Below are 26154 nucleotides of genomic sequence, written 5' to 3' on the forward strand. Positions count from 1 at the left end.
TCAGCCGGGTTTCGAGGTAGCTTTGCAGCGGTGTCCATGAAGGAATTAGTGCTGTTACCAGCCACCTGCTGACAAGAGGTGCCCGGTACGGGCGTGGGACGGGCCTCCTGTGCTTGCTCAGTCGGACGTTGCTTTCCCTCTTTGGGGCTAGCTTTTACGGCTGCCGCGGGATTGGACTTGCCCTCAAGGAGTTTAGTCCTTCCGCTAGCTTGCACAGGTGGCCGAAGAGTTGTTTGTTGCCGTGAAGGCCTGGTCGGCGCCGTCTGTGCGGTTCCCGATGGATTGTGGACTTTTTTAATGCCTAGTCCAAGGGCGGCATCTTTACCCGTGCAGGGATCCGAGGCAAGTTTTTTGTTTTTGTTCATTGTAATCTGGTTCGTCAGCTGCCTACTAAGGTGAGACCGTTCGGCAGCCTGAAAGCAAAGGGATAGGGGAAACAATGCGGTCGACTGCGGTAGTGCCCCATAACGCAATAAGTCGCCGTTACTCCCGGAGGTGGACCGGTATCCGGGAGGCTCCATAAGAATACAGTCGGATGCCCCTGACTGCAAACCATGCAATGGGCACGGAATCGCATAACACCCTGGATTAGGGGTGGACCACCTTTTCAAGTGGGCGTGGTCCAGTTCCCACCTTGAGGTCACGTTTAAAAACCATTTCCATATGCCTGAGGTATTAAGGAGCCGGCGCACAAATGGAAATGATTCCTAAACTTCGCTAGCACAGGGAAACTGTTGTGCATATTACCAGCCGGCACCCTCTGGGAGGGTTCAGCCCAAGGTTTTGTGCCAGCCAAAAAAAAAAAGGATGCAAGGGGATTTGATGAAATCCCGAAAAAAGATCTAATGTCGAAAAATACTTTGCCCTACCAAGTTATCTAAAATATCGTCAACTTTAGCTGGTGGAAATTATCAGCAATGAGTTTTTTATTAAAAAAAAAAAAAAAAAAAAAAAGTTTTTTATTTACTGTGCGAAAATCTACGCACATGCGATAAGCTCTCTGACCATTAGTATCTTTCTTTGGGACTACAATCAAAGGATTATTGCAATTAGAGTAACTAGGTTCAATCAAATCGTTGTCTAACAGTTTATTTACTTGGCGGTTTATTTCTTCGCGTTGAGAGTATGGCAATCGATATTTTTATATATACATATAACATATACTGGTTCGTTATCTGTAAATCTTAATTTTTGCTCGTAGAAGTTGTTTAAAGTCATTTTGTATGTGTCAAGAGCGAAAATGTCGGCATAATCCATGATTCAATCACAAGAGGTTTGCTCGACAGACACAGTTTTTGACAATTGCAGTCATTTTGCTCCCAAATCGAATTAACATCCATTAACTGTGTTGTTTCATTGCGAATTTGCGAAAAATATTGGTAAATATCTTTTTTAGCTGGCTCGAGGTCCGGCGATGATAAATTAAAACGCAAGTTTTATTTATTTTCTTCCCAATATATTTCGATTACACACGGTAATCGTCTTCCGAGGAACTATAACAAACATACAAACACAAAAATTAATATAATATAATATACATTACGTAAACAACATTACAAACGATATTTTAAATATAATACTTTAAACATTAATTAGGTACATACTTAGTTATCACGTCTTCACTGCTTGGCTTGGAGTTTATCACTGCTTATCTGTTCGTTATTAAATATCTGTACGTGTGGGAGCAATTTTCGATGTCCGATTTGTAATTCATAGGCATAGCGGAACGATATAAGGTGGCAGCATGGTGACATACCTATACATAATAAAAATTTCATGTACTTTGTTTTTGTAAATTCGATGGACAAATGTCAAAATCGTACTACGCCGGAAGTTTATGTATCAAATCAAATAAAAAAAGTTTAAAATCAGCTGTGTCATGCTGCCACCTTGTATCGTTGCGCCATGTTCATACGTATATTTGGCGGTGTATTTATAATGTGAAGCATTTCAAGTGTGAATCTCTTTCGGTAATTGTCTTCTTGTGCTAAGATCGTTGTTGCATCGAAGTTGGGAGAGTGATTATTCGTTGTACAGTGTCATTAGTGCTGTTTTTTGGTTATTATAGTTTCGGTATTTGTAGTCTGATTTATGCTGCGCTAGTCGGGTTTTTAATTTTCCTTTCGTTGTTCCTACATAAATGTTATCGCATGGTTCGTTGGTTTTTCCATTGCAAGGGATTTTGTATACAACGTTACTCTTATCAGTGTGTGCTATTTTTGATTTAGTTTTGTTAAAAATGTTTTTTAATGTGTTTATCGGCTTATGGGCTATTTTTACATCTTCTCTATTATAGCAATTCGACTTGGTTAAGAGTTCTGACAAGTTGGGTACATACACTACTGATTTGAATATTTTTGGTTTAACGTTTTTATCTTCAGTATTTTCCAATGTGCATTTTCTTAATAGGGTTTTTATGATTTTATCAGGTAAACTATTATTTTTTAAAAGTACTTTTATTTCTTCTTTAATTTCCGCGTGGTAAGTGTCGTCTGATATTTTTAACATTTTTCGTAAACAGCACATTGCTGTATTGATTATCATTGCTTTTGGATCTTTAGAGTAAAAGTTAATGATTCGTCCGGAAGATATTTGTTTCTTATACCACTTTAATTTCAATACATTTCCATGTCGGATAACAATTGAGTCAAGGTAAGGTAATTTTCCGTCGTCCTCGAGTTCCGTTGTAAATTGTATGTTTCTATTGAAGGAATTTAGAGCATTGAGTGTGTTTTGTACTTCGTTTTCATTTATTATCGCAAATGGGTTGTTCGATATTAGCCTCGGTCTTCGTGATAATTTGTTTATTGTGTTGTCTAACAACTTTTACATTACTATATCTGCAATCACTGGTGAAGTTGGTCATCCCATAGGTAATCCGTTAAGCTGTGTGTATACTAAGTCTTTGAATTTAAAATTCTTCTATGTAAAATTTTAGTATTTCCATAAATAATTTAACTGGTATATTTGTATGTTTTTCTATAATCTTCCATTTTTCTTTTATAATGTCAAGTGCCAGATGTGTTGGTATGAATACTTAACGGAAAGAGCTTCCCGAAATTTCAGAATAAAAAGGTGAGCACTCCCTGTGTAGCAGGACCACACAAAAGCTTAACTCTTCTGTCAAAGTCAAGGTAGGAATATAAAGTTCTAAAACAATAAGCAATTTTCTTTTATTTTTGTTTTTGTCAGTTCATTGCGGCTGCTGAGTAGCGTATCACCCCATGTCGGCTTCCTGTTAAAATCTTGCTATCTCAAAATATTTTTCAAAAATTTCCCAATTCAGGATTTGTCACAAAACCGCCCTATATTAGAGTTATATTGAAGAACGCTTCATCTCAGAATGCTGTTCATTAACTCCCTCTTATGACAAAATGCATTGAGCATAAGTCATATAGGGAGGTTTTGAAACAAATTTTGAGATTGTGCATTTTTGAATAAAATTCTAAGGAACGGCATTCTTCAAACAATTTCTGAAAGAATGACCAAACCAACATAACTTTATCAATTCATGAAATATTTAGTAGAAAATAAATTATATCCCCAAAAACTTTTGGCATTTACAAATTTATTATCAATATATACCAATATACTACCAAAGATACTTTTCACCTACAATTTTCACTGAAGGGGATTGAATTATTCCCCGTTTTCCTTACTTAGTAAAAGCAACCCGTCCAGATTTTTCAACTTGGGAGTGTCAAAGATCTGTCATCATTGGAGAACAAACCTCTAGTAATTGAATCATGGGCATAATCTATGCAGAGGTCGATTAATTTGCTTTGAGCATGTTGAGGTATTTGATTTTTTTAAATTGAAATAATTCTTTTCGTACGTTTGTCTTATTTTTCTGTCTTGTTAACTGTATAAACATTGTAATTTGAAAGTTTTGCTGTACGAATACTGTTTCTTTTCACATACTTTACATCATCCGTGGTGTATATGACTTTAATTATTGGGTTACTGGAATTAACAATACACGTAGCTGTGAAAACACCCTGTTCAATTTCCTGCGAGTCCACGAAAAGTGGCTCGGGCGAATCTCCTAAAAAGTCTGAATATTTCACATCTGGGAGGAATAATACAACTGTCGCTCTCTGTTCCGTGTAGGATTGGTATCGCGACTTTTTCATTACCTACCCAAAAGGAAATACTATTTCTTTCATAATTAATAATTCATTTCTTAATTTTCAGAAAATCTTTACCCAATATGCCATCGGATGGATTATTAAAGTCTTCGTTTACTACATGTAAAGTATGTTTAAGAGAAAAGTTTGAAAAATTTTAATTTACGGTAATTTTACCTAAAGTTGAAACTGAATTGGAAGTGATACCGGTAATGTTAATAATGTCGTTTGCATTTAAGGAAATATTACTGTCTATGCATGATATTTTTATTAAAGAAATGTCTGCTTGAGTGTCTACTAAGAAAGAACAAAATTTTTGTGACTCGTTAAGTTGTAATCCTATGAAATCTGAATAATTTAAATTTAGACAATAGATGCCTATTGCTGAGGAAAATTCGCTTACTCGCTTAGTTCGTCCTCCCCCAGTGTTCGCTCTTGAGGGGCACTCGCGTTTAAAGCGCGTTCGTTTGCGTTTCTACCTCTACTGTTTGACGATCTTGAATTGTTGCTTCTATTGTTACTATTATTTGAATTTGAATTTGAATTTGAATTTGAACGTGTATTACTGTTGTTACTATTTTGGTATCTATGTCTGTTATCATATCGATATCGCTGACTATTGTTATCGTTGCGGTTACTGTTTTATGAAAATGAACTATTATTTCTATAGCCAATATAGCTGGGTAAAAGCCACGATAACTACCACGTGAATTTCTGAATGTATTGTTACCACGCGACCGAAAAGCTAAGACTTGACGCTCTGTTACTTCGTTGTTTTGTTATACAATTAGCTTTGATACTACGTCTTTCGGATCAGTAAATGCCGTTGAGGCTAAAATAGTTTTGACTAAATTGGATTTTGCGTTTAAACGACACACGTTAACCGTTTGTTCGACTGTCATTTCATGAGCTTGAGTGATCCCTTCAATAATAAGAGACCGCTGAAGTGAGTCAGCTAAATCTTCAACTTTTTTGGCAAAATCTGTATAATTGTTATTGTTAACGTGCAACGCTGCTATTTTCCCTGCTACAACTTTCGAGTTGTCTGGCTTGATCCTACTACGTAGAGCTACTTTAATTACATTAACTGAAGTTACTTGCCTTGGTATTGCTTCAATGGCTTTACCCTCAAGTTTTGATTTTGAAAATGCTATAAACCTACCAGTTAAATTTTCATCAGCGAACTTTTCAAGTAATTCAATATTGTCTATAAAGGTCTCAAGTTCTAGAAGATCACCACTGTAGTTTTCTCTAATAGAATTAGCACACGTGTTAATGAAAGATTTCTTTTCCTCAAGTGTTGCCATGATTTGATCGCTAAGATCTGAAGCTGAATTAGAAGAAGGTGAATCAACGTTTGTACTAATTGGATCGTTAAGATCTGGGTTTAAGTTAGAAGAAGGGGAAACTAAGTTTGCACTATTTGAATCTTTAAGATTTGATTTTAAAGTAAAAGAAGTTAATGTTAATTTTGCACTATTTGAATCGTTAAGATTTGAATCTAATTTAGAAGAAGTTAAATTTTTGCTAGAATAATTTTCGAAGCCTGGGAAATCTGTCGACAAAGATTTATTTTCCTGGTTTGTGATTTTTTCGGTCGAAGATGACGTTAAACTTTCGGAGCTTGAATCTAAATTATCGGAATCTGGTTCTGAATCTGAAGTTTTGTGAACTCGCTTCCTAATTGTAAAGTTGTACATATGTAGTTATAAGAAGAGCAAAAGAATTTAGTTTAAACTAGCATGAAATTAATGAAGCACTTATTTGAATGTCGGACTATATAATTGAAGATGAAATGTTGATGAAAAAAATTTGAAAAAGGGAACTGATTTACAGTGAATTGTCACTAACGAAATATTTAGAAATTTACTGGAAAATTTAATTGAACTGAAATTGATATGAAAAAAAATCTGTAAGAAGTAATTGAATTTAAAATTGGTTCAAAAGTATATAAGTATGTGGTAATCACGGACGCACCGCTTTATTAAAAAAAAAATCTCAATTGGTTTTTCACGGAACCACCGTTTTATCAAAAAAAAAATCTCATATTGTATTGATTTATTAAGTATGGTTTAATAAGGGTTTTATACGGCTTTCATAAGGCTGCTTAACGCCTTATTACTAGGGAATTAATAAGGAATTTGTAAGGAGTTTCGCCGCTTATTATCCGCGGCAAGTGGAAATTGTGTCTACTTGGATGATATAATAAAATACGGTTTTGGATTTAAACTCCAAAAAATGCTTTTAAAATGAAATTGATTAGTTACAGATAATATGAAGGCGAAATGTTCAAATTTGATTAATTTATGGCGGATAAAAAAAATAAATGTAAGGCGCGATAACTTCCGAAGAGATCTAAGGCCGAGCTTCTCTTCCAATTTGCGTCGTGCTCCTCTTGATTTTCCCTACAAATTGGCCGGGCGGGACCTACATGTTTTATGCCGACTCCGAACGGCATCCGCAAGGCAGATGAGTTTTCACTGAGAGCTTTTCATAGCAGAAATACACTCGGAGCGCTTGCCAAACACTGCCGAGGGGCGACCCTGCATAGAAAAATTTTCTTCTAATTGAAAAACCTTATTTCTAAAATTTTGGTGTTGCTTTGCCCGGGGTGCGAATCCAGGGCATACGGTGTGGTAGGCGTAGCACGCTACCATCACACCACCGTGGCCCCCAGGGCGGACACCGATTGCAAAAAAAACTTAGAAACTCTGAATATTCAAAATTTATTTTATTGACATACCCATGTAAAATAAGTGAAAGGCATTATAAGGAACACGTGTTCGAAAAGAAAATCTCAAAGGTATAAGAAAATTGGAATGACAATTATATATAACGCACTAAATTGAAAGGGTGTCCTGAGTTGGCAATTATACTTCTATGCAAAACCACAATAATGTTTAAAATATTGTATATATTGTAATTACCAAATTCCGCAAAGTACCGTTTGCAAAATCACCTGAAAAATGTATGGGGCAGCATGCAAAAGGATTTCCACATGCAATTTAAAACACATGAATGCGCTGAAATGTATATTGTATGTGTAACAAGTATTAAAGTGTATTATGCCTTTTTATAAAAATTTTAGAAAAAGTGCAATATGAAATATAATAAGTATGTTTGATATACATATATATCTTAGAAGGAATGGAAAATATTTTATATACATATAAATACATGCACGTCGGTATAACAGCTTCACCGATGAGGATTGGGTTCTGGAATACACCAATGATGTTGAAAATCTCGTTTGATGATGGTTGCATAAATAAAATTGCTATTTTAATTTATATAATATATTTAGGTGTGTCCACTTGGTGACAGCGGGTCCTATTAAGGTGGCAGACACACTATAGCAAACAACAATATTATATATTAAATAATTTATACCTCATTTATTGGCAATTTAATACCGCAAAAAAAAATTTAAAGCTGCGTCCGGTTCCGAGAAACGGGAGTGTCTGCTAGCTTAAGACTCAAGCCAGCAGACACTTCGTGAAAACACGACCTACGACTTCCGAACGACTTGGATAATTGATATTACATTTATTGGCAATTTAGTACTGCAAAAAAAAATTTAAAGCTGCGTCCGGTTCCGAGAAACGGGAGTGTCTGCTAGCTTAAGACTCAAGCCAGCAGACACTTCGTGAAAACACGACCTACGACTTCCGAACGACTTGGATAATTGATATTACATTTAATTGATAATACATTTAATCTCAATATCTCTCGGTATGCTTGGCCATGAATTAGGTAAGTGGCAATAATATAAAATAACCTAGTTTCCCCATGCAATTTTAACAGGCTAAATTTTTCGTTGTCCTAAACAATATTTTCTAATAGCATGAGATCGCAGGAGATCTACCCTAGTGCGTACATATGAAAACAGATATGTACAATGTGCATGCCAGGGTTGCCATTTGGATACAATTGTATACATTTGAATACATTTTTAATGAGTGGATACAAATATACAAAAAATCTAAAATGTATACATTTTATTTTGGAAGATTGAAGCTCTGTCCCTGTCATGGGAACTACAAATTATCAGTAAGATTTCTAAAAAATGTTTGAATATGCAGTTTTATAGTAAATCAAATTTTAGAATGATATTTATTTTTTCCTTTATATCTATATTATATATATAGATAAACCGTATTTCTTCTACATAATTATTTTGTTGGTATTAGTTTTGTTTAAAATAAGTAGTGTTTGTTAAAAAACGTATAAACAATAATTCCGTTTAAATAAACGCGTTTCGATATGTTAAATAGAAAAACCTTTATAACAGCGACATTTATTTAAAACTGAGCGTTGGTAAAATTTTATAAAATTCAGTTGTGTGATCCGTTTAGCCAAAATAGTGCGGTGATGTTTTGTTTTAAATATTATTAATTTCAGAATTTTGTTTCACACATAATATAAAATTTAGACGAAATGACTCAAAAACTATGTTTCAATCTATTAAAACGAATTGATACATTTTTTCAGGAATGATACACTTTAGGAACAAAAAAAATTGCGCGAGTGGCAACGCTGGAACATACATTCAAGGTAGCGAGCATACTTACTACAAATGATTTGAGTAATGAGTAAATTTAGTTGCATGAATATGTTGATTGTGTATGTGTTAGCACAAACTGATATGTTTGCTACTATAACGGTTTCTAAAATACATCTCGCTCTACTATTTTTCGAAAATCAGAGAAAAGTTTGTATTTCGATATGTTTCAAATGGCATGCGCGCAGGATTTCTGCGCTAATGGTTACATATGAAAAAGTTTATATTAGGGTGGTTCGAAAAAAAATTTTGTCCAAATTCTATCCTCTGAAATGTTTCAATTTGATGTAAAAATAAAACCCTCACCAAAGTTTGGTCCTATTACTCCACCCTAAGTGGTACCCGAAAAACGGATTTCCCGCCGGGTTTTAAGGTCTTGTACAGGCTTCAAACAATTTGTATGATTTTTTTCTCTAATCATATCATTTATAAACACTCTTTTAATATATTGAGATCTTAATTACGATTTTTGTCCAAAAGTCGTGGCCATTTGAAGTTGTGTTCTTTGACGAAATTTTGTAAACAGTTATTTCACACTTAAAAAGTCTATTGAAATGATAAAGCATAAATTCACATAGCCATAACTAAAACAATATAATAATAACATAAATTCGTAATTAAGGTCGCAATACATTAAGAGTGTTTTCAAATGATATGATTAGAAAAAAATCATAAAAACTTTTTGTAACCTGTACAAGACCTCAAAACTAGGCAAAACGGCACATAAACGATTTTCGTAAAAAGTTGATTAAATTCAAGTTTGGACAAAAAATAGTTGTTCCCATGTTAACGAAATGGGAAAATAAAATAAAAATATCGTACCCTGTAGAGTGGAATTATAGGACCCATCTTTGGTGAGGGTTTTTTGTTTTTAATAAAATAGAAACATTTGAGAGGATGGAAATTGAAAAGTTGTTTTTCTCGGCACACCCTAAAGCACATATGTACATACATATGTACCCGTTATCAGAAATCCTGCGCGCAAGCGGGAAAATACAAATACGAAATATGCACAAACTTTTCTCTGATTTTCGAAAGAAAGAAGACCGACATGTATTTCATAAACCGTTATAGTTGCGAACATCATCAACACAAAAACAATCAACATATTGATGCAACTAAATTTACGCATTACTTAAATCATTGTATGCGCGGTAACATGTACATTGTACATGTGTACATATGTATGTATGCATGTATGTTCATACGTGTTGTCGCGAAGCGTCTGCTGGCTTCAGACTTAAGGGCCCATTACTGATACTTAGCATAGACTTGACTTGACTTGGCGTAAACTTGGCAATTTAGCACCGATTATACTCCACTTAGCGCATACACTCTGGCATCATAATCAATAAGTGTCAATCTGTATGTCAAAATGAAATGGAAACAAATAAATGGCATCTCAAAATGTAAACGTCACTTAGAACTTACATAGAAAATCAAAATTCAGCAGACTTCTAAGTCAAGTTAAGTGTTGCTAAGTTTTGAGTAATCAGTAACATGCAACTCACTGATTTTCGAAAGTTATAATTTATATTTATTAGGGTCGGCAAAATATAAAATTTAATTTTTCCTTTTGGTATAGTGAAAATATTTTTCAGGACAACGAAACATTTAGGCAATCAATAAGGTATAAATTATTGTAGTCGTTAGGGAGCTGTACGTCGTGTTGTCAAGAAGTGTCTGCTGGCTTGAGTCTTAAGCTAGCAGACACTCCCGTTTCCCGGAACCGGACGCAGCTTAAAATTTTTTTTGCGGTACTAAATTGCCAATAAATGTAATATCAATTATCCAAGTCGTTCGGAAGTTGTAGGTCGTGTTTTCACGAAGTGTCTGCTGTTTTGTCAATTGAAATTTCGTTGCACATTTCTTATTTTGTTTAAAAAATTGAAAAGTTTAATTATTGTTGCAAATTTGTTAGAAATTAAGAGATAAAATATAAACATTGCACAGTATTTATTGCATTTCATGTGGTATTCACTGAAATGAGTAATGAATTGGTGCCACAGCAACATCAACAGCGGAACATAAGAAGAAGACGGCCGCATAACACAAATCTGCCGGAGTTGCCTGCTTTCATTCAGCAAAGCAATTTTCTGGCGGCCAAGTTGAGTTGAATTCGTCCTTCATCATATGCCAAAATCTATTTAAGCCTTATTAAAAAATCCTTGCGCAATTTCTGGATGGCTGCATCAAATTTGTATACCAAGAGCTCTACCGTTGCTTATGATATACTTTTCAACTTAAAATAAAGAATATTGTGGTTGTAGTTGTTGTTGTATTAGAAGTGAGAATATTGTGGTAGAATATAAATACACCTTTTAGCACAAATTTGTACAAATAAGTGTTCTTTCTTAAAATAACCAATTTCCGTTAACGATGCATTCCCTTTAATTTAACAAGTGAAAAAACTCCTATGAAATGGCAGAGAAATCTCCCTCTCCCTCACATTCATAATACCTACTTTTCTCCCATAACCGGTTTCCGCTTTTTCGAACATTGTTCAGAATAGGAGGAAAGGGAGAAGTGAAAAAACTCACAAGGAATTTTTATTTAGAATACGAGGAATGGGAGAAGGGAGAAAACTCTCACGGAATTTTCGTTTAGAATTGGGCTGGAAGTGTCTGCTGGCTTGAGTCTTAAGCTAGCAGATACTCCCGTTTCTCGGAACCGGACGCAGCTTTAAATTTTTTTTGCGGTATTAAATTGCCAATAAATGTAATATCAATTATCCAAGTCGTTCGGAAGTCGTAGGTCGTGTTTTCACGAAGTGTCTGCTGGCTTTAGTCTTAAGCTAGCAGACACTCCCGTTTCTCGGAACCGGACGCAGCTTAAAATTTTTTTTTGCGGTACTAAATTGTCAATAAATGTAATATCAATTATCCAAGTCGTTCGGAAGTCGTAGGTCGTGTTTTCACGAAGTGTCTGCTGGCTTGAGTCTTAAGCTAGCAGACACTCCCGTTTCTCGGAACCGGACGCAGCTTTAAATTTTTTTTTGTGGTACTAAATTGCCAATAAATGTAATATCAATTATCCAAGTCGTTCGGAAGTCGTAGGCCGAGTTTTCACGAAGTGTCTGCTGGCTTGAGTCTTAAGCTAGCAGACACTCCCGTTTCTCGGAACCGGACACAGCTTTAAATTTTTTTTTGCGGTACTAAATTGCCAATAAATGTAATATCAATTATCCAAGTCGTTCGGAAGTCGTAGGTCGTGTTTTCACGAAGTGTCTGCTGGCTTGAGTCTTCAGCTAGCAGACACTCCCGTTTCTCGGAACCGGACGCAGCTTTAAATTTTTTTTTGCGGTACTAAATTGCCAATAAATGTAATATCAATTATCCAAGTCGTTCGGAAGTCGTAGGTCGTGTTTTCACGAAGTGTCTGCTGGCTTGAGTCTTAAGCTAGCAGACACTCCCGTTTCTCGGAACCGGACGCAGCTTAAAATTTTTTTTGCGGTACTAAATTGCCAATAAATGTAATATCAATTATCCAAGTCGTTCGGAAGTCGTAGGTCGTGTTTTCACGAAGTGTCTGCTGGCTTGAGTCTTAAGCTAGCAGACACTCCCGTTTCTCGGAACCGGACGCAGCTTAAAATTTTTTTTTGCGGTATTAAATTGCCAATAAATGAGGTATAAATTATTTAATATATAATATTGTTGTTTGCTATAGTGTGTCTGCCACCTTAATAGGACCGTGACAGCGTGGGAATGAATCCAAATTGCTGGCAGAACGTATAGAAACCGATGGCGGTGTTGGCCAAATTATGGATTATGGGCACTTTGGCGAGGAAAGTGATAATTCAGAACTTTTGGAAATTATAAATTATGTTGATTTTAGGCAAATGACACGTATTGCAGAATTGCATGGCAAAAGAGAACTTTTCGACATTTTTGTCTTGCTTTGAAATGGTTGTAGCAAATACGCAATTTTGTGTGCCGCGTGGCGTAGATGTGTAAAATGTGTATTCGATGTGATAATTTTCACTGTCACGGTCGCCATGTGGCGGAGTTTATATTACCCCGAGAGTATATTTAATTATACTTTACCAACCTGCCTTGTTACAGATGTCCAATTTGTATTAAAACGCCTGTAGTTTTCTTAGTGAAGGAAAATTGTGTGTCTAACTGCACTTTATTAATAAATTATATTTCTTTAGATCTTCATGTCTGGATGCTTAAAATGCCCAACCGTACAAATGTGTATATATAATTGAATTGAATTAAATTTATCCATCAACTCTCTCGAAGTGTCAGCTTTTTATTTAGCTCGAAAAATATCTAGCTCTATGTGACACATGTATCAGCTGACGAATGTTTGATTTGGTGAGTTTGAACTTAAGGTCCCATTACAGCGGGTTGTGCGCTGGGCTTGGAACCCGCCACGTCAAGCCACACTGTTATGAAAAGCAAGAACAAGCCTCGGATAAAAAGAAAACCCTTTATTGATGACGACCATGGCAAACGTTTGAAGGACAATGAATTGAGGGCATGCACCTGGAACGTCCGCTCCCTGAATCAAACTTTTTGAATATATCATTCATCTGCGCCCATGCACCGACAGATGAGAAAGACGATGAGGTGAAAGACGCTTTTTGTGAACAATTAAAACGCACAAACGATCGCTGCCCCCGCCATGATATAAAAGTCGTGCTTGGCGAATTTAACACCAGGGTGGGCAAAGAAGGTGTTTTTGGCTTACAGTCGGAAAGCTCAGCCTACAAAATGAAACTTCTCCTAATGAACTGTCGCTGATTGCCTTTGCCGGTGCTCAAAACATGGTCATTTCTAGCACTAGGTTCATGCATAAAAAGATACATCAAGCTACATGGCTGTCCCCCGATCTAAATATCCGCAATTAGATCGATCACGTTGTGATATACGGACGTCATGCCTCCAGTGTTTTAGATGTGCCCACGATCCAAGGACCTAACATCGGCTCGGACCATTATCTCGACGCAGCCAAAGTACGCACACGCCTCTGCGCCGCTAAAACCAAGGAACAAAAAACACAAGGAAAGCTAGACGTCGAATGATTTCGCAACTCGAATCTCGACTGCCAATGATTTCGCAACTCGACTCTCACACCTGCTCTCCGAGAGCTCAACTCAGCCTGAAGGAATGCAGGAGCAGTGGGAGCATATCTCCAAAGCACTTCGTACTGCCGCCGCAGAAAAAATTGGTTACCGACGGCCACGGAAAAACAACTGATACGATGAAGAATGCGGCGTTGCAACCGAAAGAAAAGAAACTAAACGAGATTTCAGACAGGGTGACCCCCTAACGTGCGATTTCTTTAATTTGATGCTGGAGAAAATTATAACAGCTGCAGAGCTTAACCGCTGTGGAACAATATTCTATACAAGCGTGCAGTTACTGGCATATGCTGATGACAGTGATATCATCGCCTTAAACACCCGCGCCGTTAGTTCTGCTTACTGCAAATTGGAAAATGAAGCGGTAAAGATGGGCTTAATGGTGAATGGGGACAAAACGAAGTACCTGCTGTCATCGAGCAAAGAGTCAGCGCATATGCGCCTTGGCAACCATGCTAATTTTGGCAGCCATAATTTCGAAATAGTAAAAAACTTCGTTTATTTGGGAACCAGCATCAACACTAACAACAACATCAGCTCTAAAATCCAGCGAAGAGTCACTTTTGCCAATAAATGCTACTTTCGACTAGGTAGGCAACTGAAAAGTAAAGCCCTCTCTCTAGGCAAACGAAAATCATACTCTACAATTCACTTATCGTTCCCATCCTGCTATATGATGCAGAAGCATGGACCATGACAACATCAGATGAAACGGTTCTGGGAGTATTCGAGAGAAAAGTTGTTCGAAAGATTTATGGACCTCTACGCGTGGGCGATGGCAAATACCTAAGAAGATTTAACGATGAGCTGTTCGAGCTATACGCAGATATCTATATAGTCCAGCGAATAAAAGCCCAGCGGCTGCGTTGGCTAGGCCATGTTATGCGAATGAAAGATCACGCTCCGGCCAAGAAAGTGTTTCTATCGGAACCCGCCTATGGAAGCAGAGGTAGAGGGCGGCCCCCACTCCGCTGGAAGGACCAGGTGGAAAACGATTTAAATTACCTTGGTGTGACCAATTGGCCCCGGTTGGCAGAGAGAAGAATCAACTGGCGCGCCTTGGTGGCCGGCCATAACAGTTTAAACGGTTAAGCGCCAATTAAGTAAGTAAGTAAGTTTTTTTATTGAAAAACTTTCTTTTGGTTTATAGTAGCGGCGCCGACACATTGCCTATGAAGGGATATAGCAGTTCCCGAAATGGACCTATACAACGAGCTTTGAAAGTTGTCCAAATTTGTCTTTTTTCTTCTATTGTAATTTAAACAATAAGATAAAAAATTTATTTAATTTGTTTATTCATAAGAAGCTGGTCTGATCTAGTTTATGTGGAGTGCGAATAAAACAAAGTTTTTTCCACCTTGCAGCCCAACGTTTCACTAAGATTTTCTTAGCATCTTCTGGGGCGGGACTGTGAAATTTATTTGAGGAAAAAATTACAAAAACAACATTAATGATCAATCACCACAATAGGAAAATATTTACATGCACTTACACTGAAGATGGTGGACTATTACATTAATAAATAAAAACAATTTTAAACAAAAAATACTTAAAAGCAAACACTGTCGATACCATAATTAGTGGTACACTTGTCATCATCAACTAAAACTATAAACATAAAAGGTATGTCGCGGCTATTCACAGTTGCTCTTTATAAAACGGAATACACTGATAAGATCAACCAACTACTAGGGGATAAGAAAACATACGAGGAAATTCGAAATGATCCAACCAATACGCTTCTAAAGAAAAACAATATAATTGTAGACGAGCTCTACAAAGCGAAACATAAATATAAGAGAAAAACAACAATTGACGTGCTCAGCTGCATAGCTCCCAGACTGTATGGACTACCAAAGATACACAAGCCCGAATGTCCGCTTCATCCGATCGTATCGTCCACTAATGTCCCGTGCTATTACTTGTCTAAACATATTGGAAACATTCTGAGAGGTTTAATATCAGAAAAATACAACATAAAAAATGCATATGAGCTAAAAGAAAGACTTGCTAATACAAATATATGTGACGAAGATGTGTTGGTGTCGTATGATGTGGTGTCTCTTTTTTCGAATATACCGACTACTTTAGCGTCTAAGTTAATCATGAAGAAATGGGAAAATATCCAACATATGAATAATATATCGCAAAGCAAATTTCAGAGAATATTAGAGTTTTGTTTAAAAGACAATAACTATTTTGTTTGCAATAACAAAATCTTTACCCAAACGTTTGGTATGATCATGGGAAATCCCCTCTCCCCAACTATTGCAGACATAGTGTTGGATGAAATTATTAACAATACCGTTTTAGAGCTGCAACAACTACACAATGTACACATACAATTTTTAGTTAAGTACGTGGATGATATATTCGCAATTATTAAAAGAAAGGACGCGAAACTAATCTTAGACACACTCAACAAACACCATAACAGGCTAAAATTTACCATGGAATTAGAAGAAGATGAAACGTACCATTTTTAGACGTCAGAATATATAGAAGCAGCAACAAATTCTAAATCAATTGTCTTTCCTCACAGCCATTTAAATATAAAGTATATACGGCTAAGAATTTTATATACAAATTATTAACTTTAAGCCATCCAAAATTTCATGACACAAATATTGAAATGGTTAAAAGAACCCTAAAGAAAACTAATTACCCTGATCATTTAACTTACAATATATTAAAACAAAAAATAACAGAAATAAATATTATCCGGAACCAATCTCAACCCAAAGATAGATGCAATGAAGCCAAGAAATATTTTAGTGTCACACACATTCCCAGGCTCTCAGAAAATTTCGCGCATGACATTATCAAAAATCCTAATATAAGCCTGGCATACAAATCTAATTGCACGCTAGCAACGTGCTTTACTAAAACAAAAAGTGCGATTGGCCAACAACAACAAAGTAACGTCGTGTATGAAATAGCATGCAAGGGTAATAACAAAGAAGAATGCAACAAAATATATATCGGAACTACCAAACGAGCTTTATACACTCGACTAGCAGAAAACGAAGCTGATATAAGAAAACAAAGACAAGGTACAGCATTATCACAACATGCAATAACAAATAACCACGTAGCTGACTTTAAAAATGCGAAAATAATAGATATAGAGAGAAAGGAAAAAACCAGATACACGTTAGAGAGCCTACGTATTATGCAAAAAATGGATAAAACAATCAACAAAAAAGAAGATACAGACGAAATAGCCGCGAATACCTTATGTTTATAGTTTTAGTTGATGATGACAAGTGTACTACTAATGATGGTATCGACAGTGTTTGCTTTTAAGTATTTTTTGTTTAAAATTGTTTTTATTTATTAATGTAATAATCCACCATCTTCAGTGTAAGTGCATGTAAATATTTTCCTATTGTGGTGATTGATCATTAATGTTGTTTTTGTAATTTTTTCCTCAAATAAATTTCACAGTCCGGCCCCAGAAGATGCTAAGAAAATCTTAGCGAAACGTTGGGCTGCAAGGTGGAAAAAACTTTGTTTTATTCGCACCCCACATAAACTAGATCAGGCCAGCTTCTTATGAATAAACGATTTATATGAATTAAACTGATCGGTAACAAATAATTAAATTATCATTTCCAGGAAAACAACCAATAACAAGAAATCAAAGATGAAGAATTTGTACAAACATATGAAGTATAAGCATGGCGAATATATTTGCAAGTATTTAAAGCATTACAGTAAGGAAAAAATTAAACTTTCCAAACAAAACGAGCAGCTTAAATTTCTGTTAGAATGCAAGAGATACGATTTAGTTCCAAACTACTTATCTTACACATTAAAAAATTTAACTATAAATACAAAATCCGAAAGAGTGAGACAACAAATAGAAAAAGCCAAACAAATTTTTCTTCAGAAAGTTTTAAATATAGAAATAACACAAACAAACAACAATATCAAAACCGCGAAAAACAATATACGCTTTGCACAACAACAATTACAACGGGCACTCACCGAACAAGAATTAAATGCGGTCATAACAAAACAAAATTTTCTGAGTACGAAGATCGGGAAAGGGAAGGAAGCAAAATTAAGATCAAACCTAAACAATCTGAAAAACGAAAAATTACGAAAACTAGGTATTAACATAAACAGCGATTGGTTTATCAACAAAACAGATATTGAGTTTCCTGAAGAGGTTAAGTGGCTCCTCTCTCTGGGGAGAAAATTCACTTTACCAACAACCAATTATAATTTCTCACCAATACGTAAAATAGCTGAAATGGAACAGGTTTTCCAAACAATAGAGCAGAGCCGGCCACACAAATACTAAAACAATTACATAAGTGTGTGTAAAAATTTAGTGACAACTCCCCCACAGTGTGCTAAAAGAAAATGTGGACTGTGAAGTTCGAAATTAAAAAGGACTCTGGTTATTTGATTTCAAGCTAATCCTAACAATATTTACTTATATTCATATAACTAAGAACACGGAGGTCGAGCTAGCCAGATAAAACTTTTTTATAAAAGAAGGTATGGTGTTTTTTCAATGCAAAATTTAGTTAAAAACATCACTTTTTCATTAAGAAAGAACTATAAAACAAAGTAAATGTAAAGATAGAAACATATATTTTCAAAACATAACGTTATTCAATAAAAAAAAATGTATAAAAATTAATAAAACTAAGTAGAACGTATAAAAAGTTACTTATATTAAATTGTCAATATTTATTAATAATTAATTAATTATTAATATTTAAATTGTCAATATTAATATGTATGTTCAAAGGAACTTAATAATACTAACTAAAGCGTATTAAAAGTCACTTTAACATTTCAGCATATTGTTTTTATTATGTGCCCAAAAAGTAGCATGGCCTTTTCCTTTTGCATTCACTGTTGATTTTAGTGAGTGACAAGCGAAAGCAAACGATCGTGATCGCACATCGTTAGTTTCTGTGTGAAAATACGAACTCAAATTGCACAATGTGCCACTTTTGGCCGGCTCTGAAATAGAGGATGAAAAGGAGAAAGAAGTTGCCAGAAATAAGTTGAGCAATAGAATTCTACTTCACAAAAGAAATATACGTCACAGTCCGGCCGAAAAATTTATTTTAGAGACGTTTAGAAAACCAAAACTTTTCTTAAACAATATAGAGATTCAAGGTTCGATTCGAGCTCAAGGCCAGAACAATAATATTTTTCTAATTATTGTTATTTTTTAATTTTTCTAAATTTGAAAAATTGTATTTTGTTTTTGGAATAGTAAGTAGAAAATTTTTCAGACAACTTGCCATAGCTGCGCAGATAGATCCATTTCGAAGGGTGCTAAGCCTTCATCATCAGTACGCTTTAGGCATGCTGCGCTAACCATTTAGCTATACAGCGGTGGTTTGTTTGACTGGCAAATTTGCTACTTCTATTCCTTTTTACCAACTATATTTATTCAGTGTTGCGCCATCTGGTGCAAATCACTGATAATGCTGGATTTTTATTTATTGTCAATTACTTTGTTTGACATTCCCAAGTGCTCATGGTTTTTTAAAAATTGTTTTTGTTTTTTATCGGTCTATTGATAAATGATTCAAGGTTCGATTCGAGTTCAAGGCCAGAACAATAATTTTTTTCTAATTATTGTTATTTTTTAATTTTTCTAAATTTGAATAATTGTATTTTGTTTTTGGAATAGTAAGTAGAAAATTTTTCAGACAACCTGCCATAGCTGCGCAGATAGATCCATTTCGAAGGGTGCTAAGCCTTCATCATCAGTACGCTTTAGGCATGCTGCGCTAACCATTTAGCTATACAGCGGTGGTTTGTTTGACTGGCACTAGCTCCCAGACTGGATGGACTACCAAAGATACACAAGCCCGAATGTCCGCTTCGTCCGATCGTATCGTCCACTAATGTCCCGTCCTATTACTTGTCTAAACATATTGGAAAAATTCTGAGAGGTTTAATATCAGAAAAATACAACATAAAAAATGCATATGAGCTAAAAGAAAAACTTGCTAAGACAAATATACGTGACGAAGATGTGTTGGTGTCGTTTGATGTGGTGTCTCTTTTTTCGAATATACAAAATGAAAGTGTTTAAAGGTTTCAACCGAGTTTATCCTAATAACTTTAATTCGTTTATCATTGCAGCTCCCCCTGGATCCATCGAAATACAAGGATATGCCCATAATTCTAAGGTAGAAGTGAGAGAAAATCAGGATTTATCGCTAAACTGCATTGTGGCAAATGCAAAACCACCTGCCCAAATTATTTGGTATCGTGGTAACGTGGAATATAAGGAAGGTAATTATGAATATGGTATACATGTTTTTAAACTCGTACTAGCCCGACCATCTCCGGAACGATTTGGTATGACCACATGAAACTTTCTATGCCATAACGCCCTCCCACCCCCTAGCTCCATAAGGGACTTGGGGTCGCCAGAGTCTTGGCTGTTAAAGAAACAGGATTCACTACGAGTAGTTGAGGTAGACAATTGGGTTGGAGAAGCTATATATTGCGCTGGCAACCCCTTGAAACTGTTGCGCTACACAACCCCTTGAATCAATTTGGTAATTTAGTCGCCTCTTACGACAGGCATACCGCGGGTATATTCTAACCTGTTGGGGCATGATGTGTCCACTTTTAATTGAATGATCTGGTATGTCACACGATGAGTACCTTTTTAAACGGTTTTATTTAGCTTGATTTGACAGGCTGGCTGGTTTGCTGCCTGGCTGGTTGGCACGAAATTTGTAATTGAAATGTAAGTAACTTCCCGATAAGCTACAAGCTTGAAACTTGTAATATAGTTCAGAACCCGTTGACAATGCAATAAAAAAACTCCGACAGGTGGCGTACGGATCGAAATATTTCAAAAAATCGTATTTGTGGTCCGATTTTTTTCATATTTGGAACACATAATACATACATGAATAGAAAGCGACCTATGAAAAAAAATCGCCGCTAGGTGGCGCAAGGATCGAGATATTCAAAAAAATCGTATTTGAGGTCCGATATGGCTCATATTTGGAACACATAATACATACATGAATAGAAAGCGACCTATAATAAAATCGCCGCTAGGTGGCGCAAGAATCGCGATATTCAAAAAATCTTATTTTTGGAACACATAAGGCATACATGAATAGAAAGCGACCTATGATGTCCGATTTGGCTTATATTTGGAACAAATATTACATATACAGAGTCGTATTTGTGGTTCGATTTGGCGCATATTTGGAACACATAAGAATAGAAAGAGACATATGAAGAATAAAATAATTAAAAAAAAAAAAAATTAAGTTAAACGGTTTTATTGAAAACAATACTTACATGAAATAATAATAATACGAAAAGCTAGAAAATAATTAGGTAGGTCCTAGGTACTAGTCATCACACTCCTTATCAATCTAGGGCGTTAATCAGACAATTAAATAAAAACGTTGGGCGCGTGAAATTTCTAAAAATGTGAGGCGTAGCATAACCTTATTAAGGTTCAGTTGGTTTTACTTATGACTACCAATGGAAATATGACCCGTCCAACGCTTTTATTTAATTGTCTGATCAACGCCCTAGATTGATAAGGAGCGTACCTAGGACCTAACCAATTATTTTCTAGCTTTTCGTATTATTATTATTTCATGTAAGTATTGTTTTCAATAAAACCGTTCAACTTACAATTTTTTTTTTATTATTTTATTTTCAAGTTTTTAGTCTTTATTTAATTGCCTATTATTTTTCATTCTATTTAGTTCATTTAGTGACTCATTATTACAAGGACTCTTTCCTGACAATTTGTTACAACCTAAGTCCTCAATACATAATCCTTCCAAAGACTTTACTCGACTCTGCGCCACGTATGCATGTCCCTCCTCCAACTCCAAAATATTTTGATGTCACTTCTACTGGACTTTATGCAATATTTCTTCCAAATATGAGCCAAATCGGGCATCATAGGTCGCTTTCTATTCATGTATGTATTATGTGTTTCAAATATGGACCAAATCAAATCGGATCACAAATAAGATTTTTGCGAATATCTCGATCCATGCGCCACCTAGCGGCGATTTTTTTCACAGGTCGATTTATATTCTTGCATGTATTATGTGTTCCAAATATGAGCCAAATCGGACCACAAATGCGAATTTTGCGAATATCTCGATACTTGCGCCACCTAGCGGCGATTTTTTTTCTTATTATTACATTGTCATCGGGTTCTGAACTATATTCCAAGTTTGAAGCTTGTAGCTTATCGGGAAGTTACTTAAATTTCAATTACAAGATTCGTTCACAACGGCCGTGCGGCCGTGCATGCGGCCTGCCTGTCAACTTAAGCTAAATAAAACCGTTTAAAAATCGCCGCTGGGTGGCGCAAGGATCGAGATATTCAAACAAATCGTATTTGTGGTCCGATTTGGCTCATATTTGGAACACATAATACATACATGAATAGAAAGCGACCTATAAAAAATCGCCGCTAGGTGGCGCAAGGATCGAGATATTCAAAAAAATCGTATTTGTGGTCTGATTTGGCTCATTTTTGGAACACATAATACATACATGAATAGAAGCGACCTACAAACAAGTAAGCAAGGCTAAGTTCTGATGTAACCGAACATTACATACTCAGCTGAGAGCTTTGGAGACAAAATAAAAATCACCATTTAGGAAAATGAACCTAGGCTATCCCTGGAATGTGTTTGTATGACATGGGTATCAAATGGAAGGTATTAAAGAGCATTTTAAAAGAGAGTGAGCCATAGTTCTATAGGTGGACGCCATTTCGGTATATCGCCACAAAGGTGGACCAGGGGTGACTCTAGAATGTGTTTGTACGATATGGGTATCAAATGAAAGGTGGTAATGAGTATTTTAAAAGGGAGTGATCCTCAGTTCTATAGGTGGACGCCTTTTTGAGATACCGCCATAAAGGTGGACCAGGGGTGACTCTATAATGTGTTTGTACGATATGGGTATCAAATGAAAAGTGTTAATGAGTATTTTAAAAGGAAGCGGGCCCTAGTTCTATAGGTGGACGCCTTTTCGAGATATCGCCATAAAGGTGAACCAGGGGTGACTCTATAATGAGTTTGTACGATATGGGTATCAAATGAAAGGTGGTAATGAGTATTTTAAAAGGGAGTGATCCTCAGTTCTATAGGTGGACGTCTTTTCGAGATATCGCCATAAAGGTGGACCAGGGGTGACTCTATAATGTGTTTGTACGATATGGGTATCAAATGAAAGGTGTTAATGAGTATTTTAAAAGGAAGCGGGCCCTAGTTCTATAGTTCGAGATATCGCCATAAAGGTGAACCAGGGGTGACTCTGTAATGTGTTTGTACGATATGGGTATCAAATGAAAGGTGGTAATGAGTATTTTAAAAGGGAGTGATCCTCGGTTCTATAGGTGGACGTCTTTTCGAGATATCGCCATAAAGGTGGACCAGGGATGACTCTAGAATGTGTTTGTACATTATGGGTATCAAACTAAAGGTATTAATGAAGGTTCTAAAAGGGAATGGCCCTAAGTTGTATATGTGAAGGCGTTTTCGAGATATTGATCAAAATGTAGACCAGGGTGACCCAGAACATCATCTGTTGGGTACCGCTAATTTATTTATATATGTAATTCCAGGAACAGTATTCCTGCCAAGATTCCAAGGACTTTTGATTTCGCCCTGCATAACTTTTTCATTATCTTCTACTTAATATGGTAGGTGTCACAATCATTTTACAAAGTTTTCTAAAGTTATATTTTGCGTCAATAAACCAATCCAATTACCACGTTTCATCCCTTTTTTCATATTTGATATAGAATTATGGCATTTTTTTAAATTTTTCGTAATTTACGATATCGAAAAGTGGGCGTGGTTATAGTCCGATTTCGGCCATTTTTTATACCAAGATAAAGTGAGTTCAGATAAGTACGTGAACTAAGTTTAGCAAAGATATATCGATTTTTGATCAAGTTATCATGTTAACGGCCAAGCGAAAGGACAGGCCGTCGACTGTGTATAAAAACTGGGCGTGGCTTCGACCTATTTCGCCCATTTTCACATAAAACAGTTATCGTCATAGTATCTATGCCCCTACCAAATATCACAAGGATTAGTAAATTTTTGTTCGACTTATGGCATTAAAAGTATTCTAGACGAATTAAATGAAAAAGGGCGAGCCACGCCCATTTTGAAATTGCCTTTTATTTTTGTATTTTGGTGCACCATATCATTACTGGAGTTGAATGTTGGCATAATTTACTTATATACTGTAAAGATATAAAATTTTTTGTTAAAATTTGATTTAAGACATTTTTTTTTAAAGTAGGCGTGTTCGTCATCCGATTTTCTAATTTTTATTTAGCACACAAATAGTAATATGGGAAACGTTTCTACCAAATTTCATCATGATATTTTCAACAACTGCCAAATTACAGCTTGCAAAACCTTTAAATTACCTTATTTTATAAGTGGGCGGTGCCACACCCATTGTCCAAACTTTTACTAATTTTCTATTCTGCGTCATAAGTTCAACCCACCTACCAAGTTTCATCGCTTTTTCCGTTTTTGGTAATGAATTATGGCACTTTTTCTGTTTTTCAAAATTTTCGATATCGAAAAAGTGGTGCAACCACGCCCACGTCCGATTTCGTTCATTTTAAATAGCGATATGATATGAGCGCCCAGGAACCCACATATCAAATTTCATCAAGATACCTCAAAATTTACTCAAGTTATCGTGTTTACGGACGGACGGACATGGCTAAATGAATTTCTTTTTTCGCCCAGATCATTTTGATATATAGAAGTCTATATGTATCTCGATTAGTTTGTGCCGTTATGGATTGCCGTTATGCGAACAAAGTTAATATACTCTGTGAGCTCTGCTCAGCTGAGTATAAAAATCGCCGCTGGGTGGCGCAAGGATCGATATATTCAAAAAAATCGTATTTGAGGTCCGATTTGGCTCATATTTGGAACACATAATACATACATGAATAGAAAGCAACCTTTAATAAAAGTCGCCTCTAGGTGGGGCAAGAATCGAGATATTCAAATACAACAAATATTACCTATAGTCCGGTAGAAGTGACATCAAAATATTTTGGAGGTCGAGGAGGGACAAGCAAAGTGGCGCAGAGTCGAGTAAAGTCTTTGGAAGGATTATGTATTGAGGACTTAGATTGTAACAAATTGTCAGGAAAGAGTCCGTGTAATAATGAGTCACTAAATGGACTAAATAGAATGGGAAATAATAGGCAATTGAATAAATACTAAAAACTTGGAAATAAAATAATTAAAAAAAAATTTAAGTTAAACGGTTTTATTGAAAACAATACTTACATGAAGTAATAATAATACGAAAAGATAGAAAATAATGTGACGAATATTAGTGACACTAAGTGATACTCACATCATGATGCTAAGTAAATGAAGCCACAACAACAATAAAGCAGGTAGTCACTTGAATCTACATAAGCGAATCAATCATTATGTCTACACATATGTACGTACACGAAACGGAGATAAAACGCACAAACACATGCATATATCTTATCTGAGATGCGGTCAAAAGTAGGCAATAATTTGTGCAAGTCACACTCACATATACACGCACATATGAGAAGCTATAAACGTAGTTATAGTTGGTAATTTTATAGCTGCTAACTAACTAGTAAATTCTAGAATACAACCGCCTAGAAATATGTCAACGAGGAAACCAAGAAGAAGTGTTATTTTGAAAGTAGTCTAATAAAGACCATTTTGCATTATCGAATATTGTAGTTATTTATTCCACAGTTTAGTGATTAGAACGTTAGCAGAAGGTTGCAAATAAGAGGAATTTCAGTAAATTTGTTACAATAGTTAGGGCGTTGAACATTCCCATTGGAAATGCCCTAAACCTTTTTTTTTTTTGAATTTTCGAGAATTGTGCTCGACAAAATCTTATAAAATGTCGTAAATATGCTGTTTTACTTATAGTGCATTTAGAACAAGAAAACGAAAAATGAAAACAATTTTGGAAATAGGCGTGGCACCTCCCATTTTTCAATCAAGCATTTTCCGACGTTTGCCGTATCAAGTCAAAACTCGGTACCCATATTTCTCCCACAATGGTTTTTTTAATAAAGGATCATAGACCAAAGGCATTATCTTTGCGAAAAATATCTTTATGTAAATAGTATTTTACTTTCAAAATACCATTAAACAAGAAATTTTAGAAACTAAAACATTTTACCGTTCTTTATTCTGCGTTTCGACAGCCATTACTGGAAGACGAATTGAACTATTGTAAAAAAGTCTATATCCTTATTTTTATAAATATCAATATTTCTAATAAAATCGGCCAGAATGAAAAAACTGAAACTAAATCAACTGTACGACAGCCCTCAGCTAAGAATA

At 35.6% G+C, this 26154-nt stretch overlaps 2 protein-coding genes across 10 annotated transcripts in view; one reads left to right on the top strand and one right to left on the bottom strand.

Moving 5' to 3' along the window:
- The window catches only part of sns (sticks and stones), a 1009476-nt gene that overhangs the window by 144318 nt on the left and 839004 nt on the right, over window positions 1-26154 (top strand). For all 5 annotated transcript variants that reach the window (XM_067773057.1, XM_067773055.1, XM_067773053.1 and 2 more), the window contains one exon: window positions 19901-20053. In XM_067773057.1, coding sequence (XP_067629158.1) covers window positions 19901-20053 — 153 coding nt within the window. The remainder of the gene's footprint in view (window positions 1-19900; window positions 20054-26154) is intronic.
- LOC137244290 (uncharacterized) overlaps window positions 1-26154 on the bottom strand; it is a 135282-nt gene that overhangs the window by 47513 nt on the left and 61615 nt on the right. The window contains exons 4-5 of one of the 5 annotated variants that reach the window (XM_067773060.1): window positions 1605-1756; window positions 1033-1493 (exon numbers count right to left, since the gene is read on the bottom strand). The exons of 2 other annotated variants lie outside the window; for them this stretch is intronic. In XM_067773060.1, the coding sequence (XP_067629161.1) occupies window positions 1649-1756 (108 nt within the window). In that variant the 3' untranslated portion in view covers window positions 1033-1493; window positions 1605-1648. Of the gene's footprint in view, window positions 1-1032; window positions 1757-18715; window positions 18761-26154 lie in introns of those variants that run through there. 2 more of the 5 variants (XM_067773059.1, XM_067773064.1) reach the window with 2 other exon arrangements.

The sequence above is a fragment of the Eurosta solidaginis genome, chromosome 3 (assembly GCF_040869045.1).
Source record: "Eurosta solidaginis isolate ZX-2024a chromosome 3, ASM4086904v1, whole genome shotgun sequence".
NCBI classification, from domain to species: domain Eukaryota; kingdom Metazoa; phylum Arthropoda; class Insecta; order Diptera; family Tephritidae; genus Eurosta; species Eurosta solidaginis.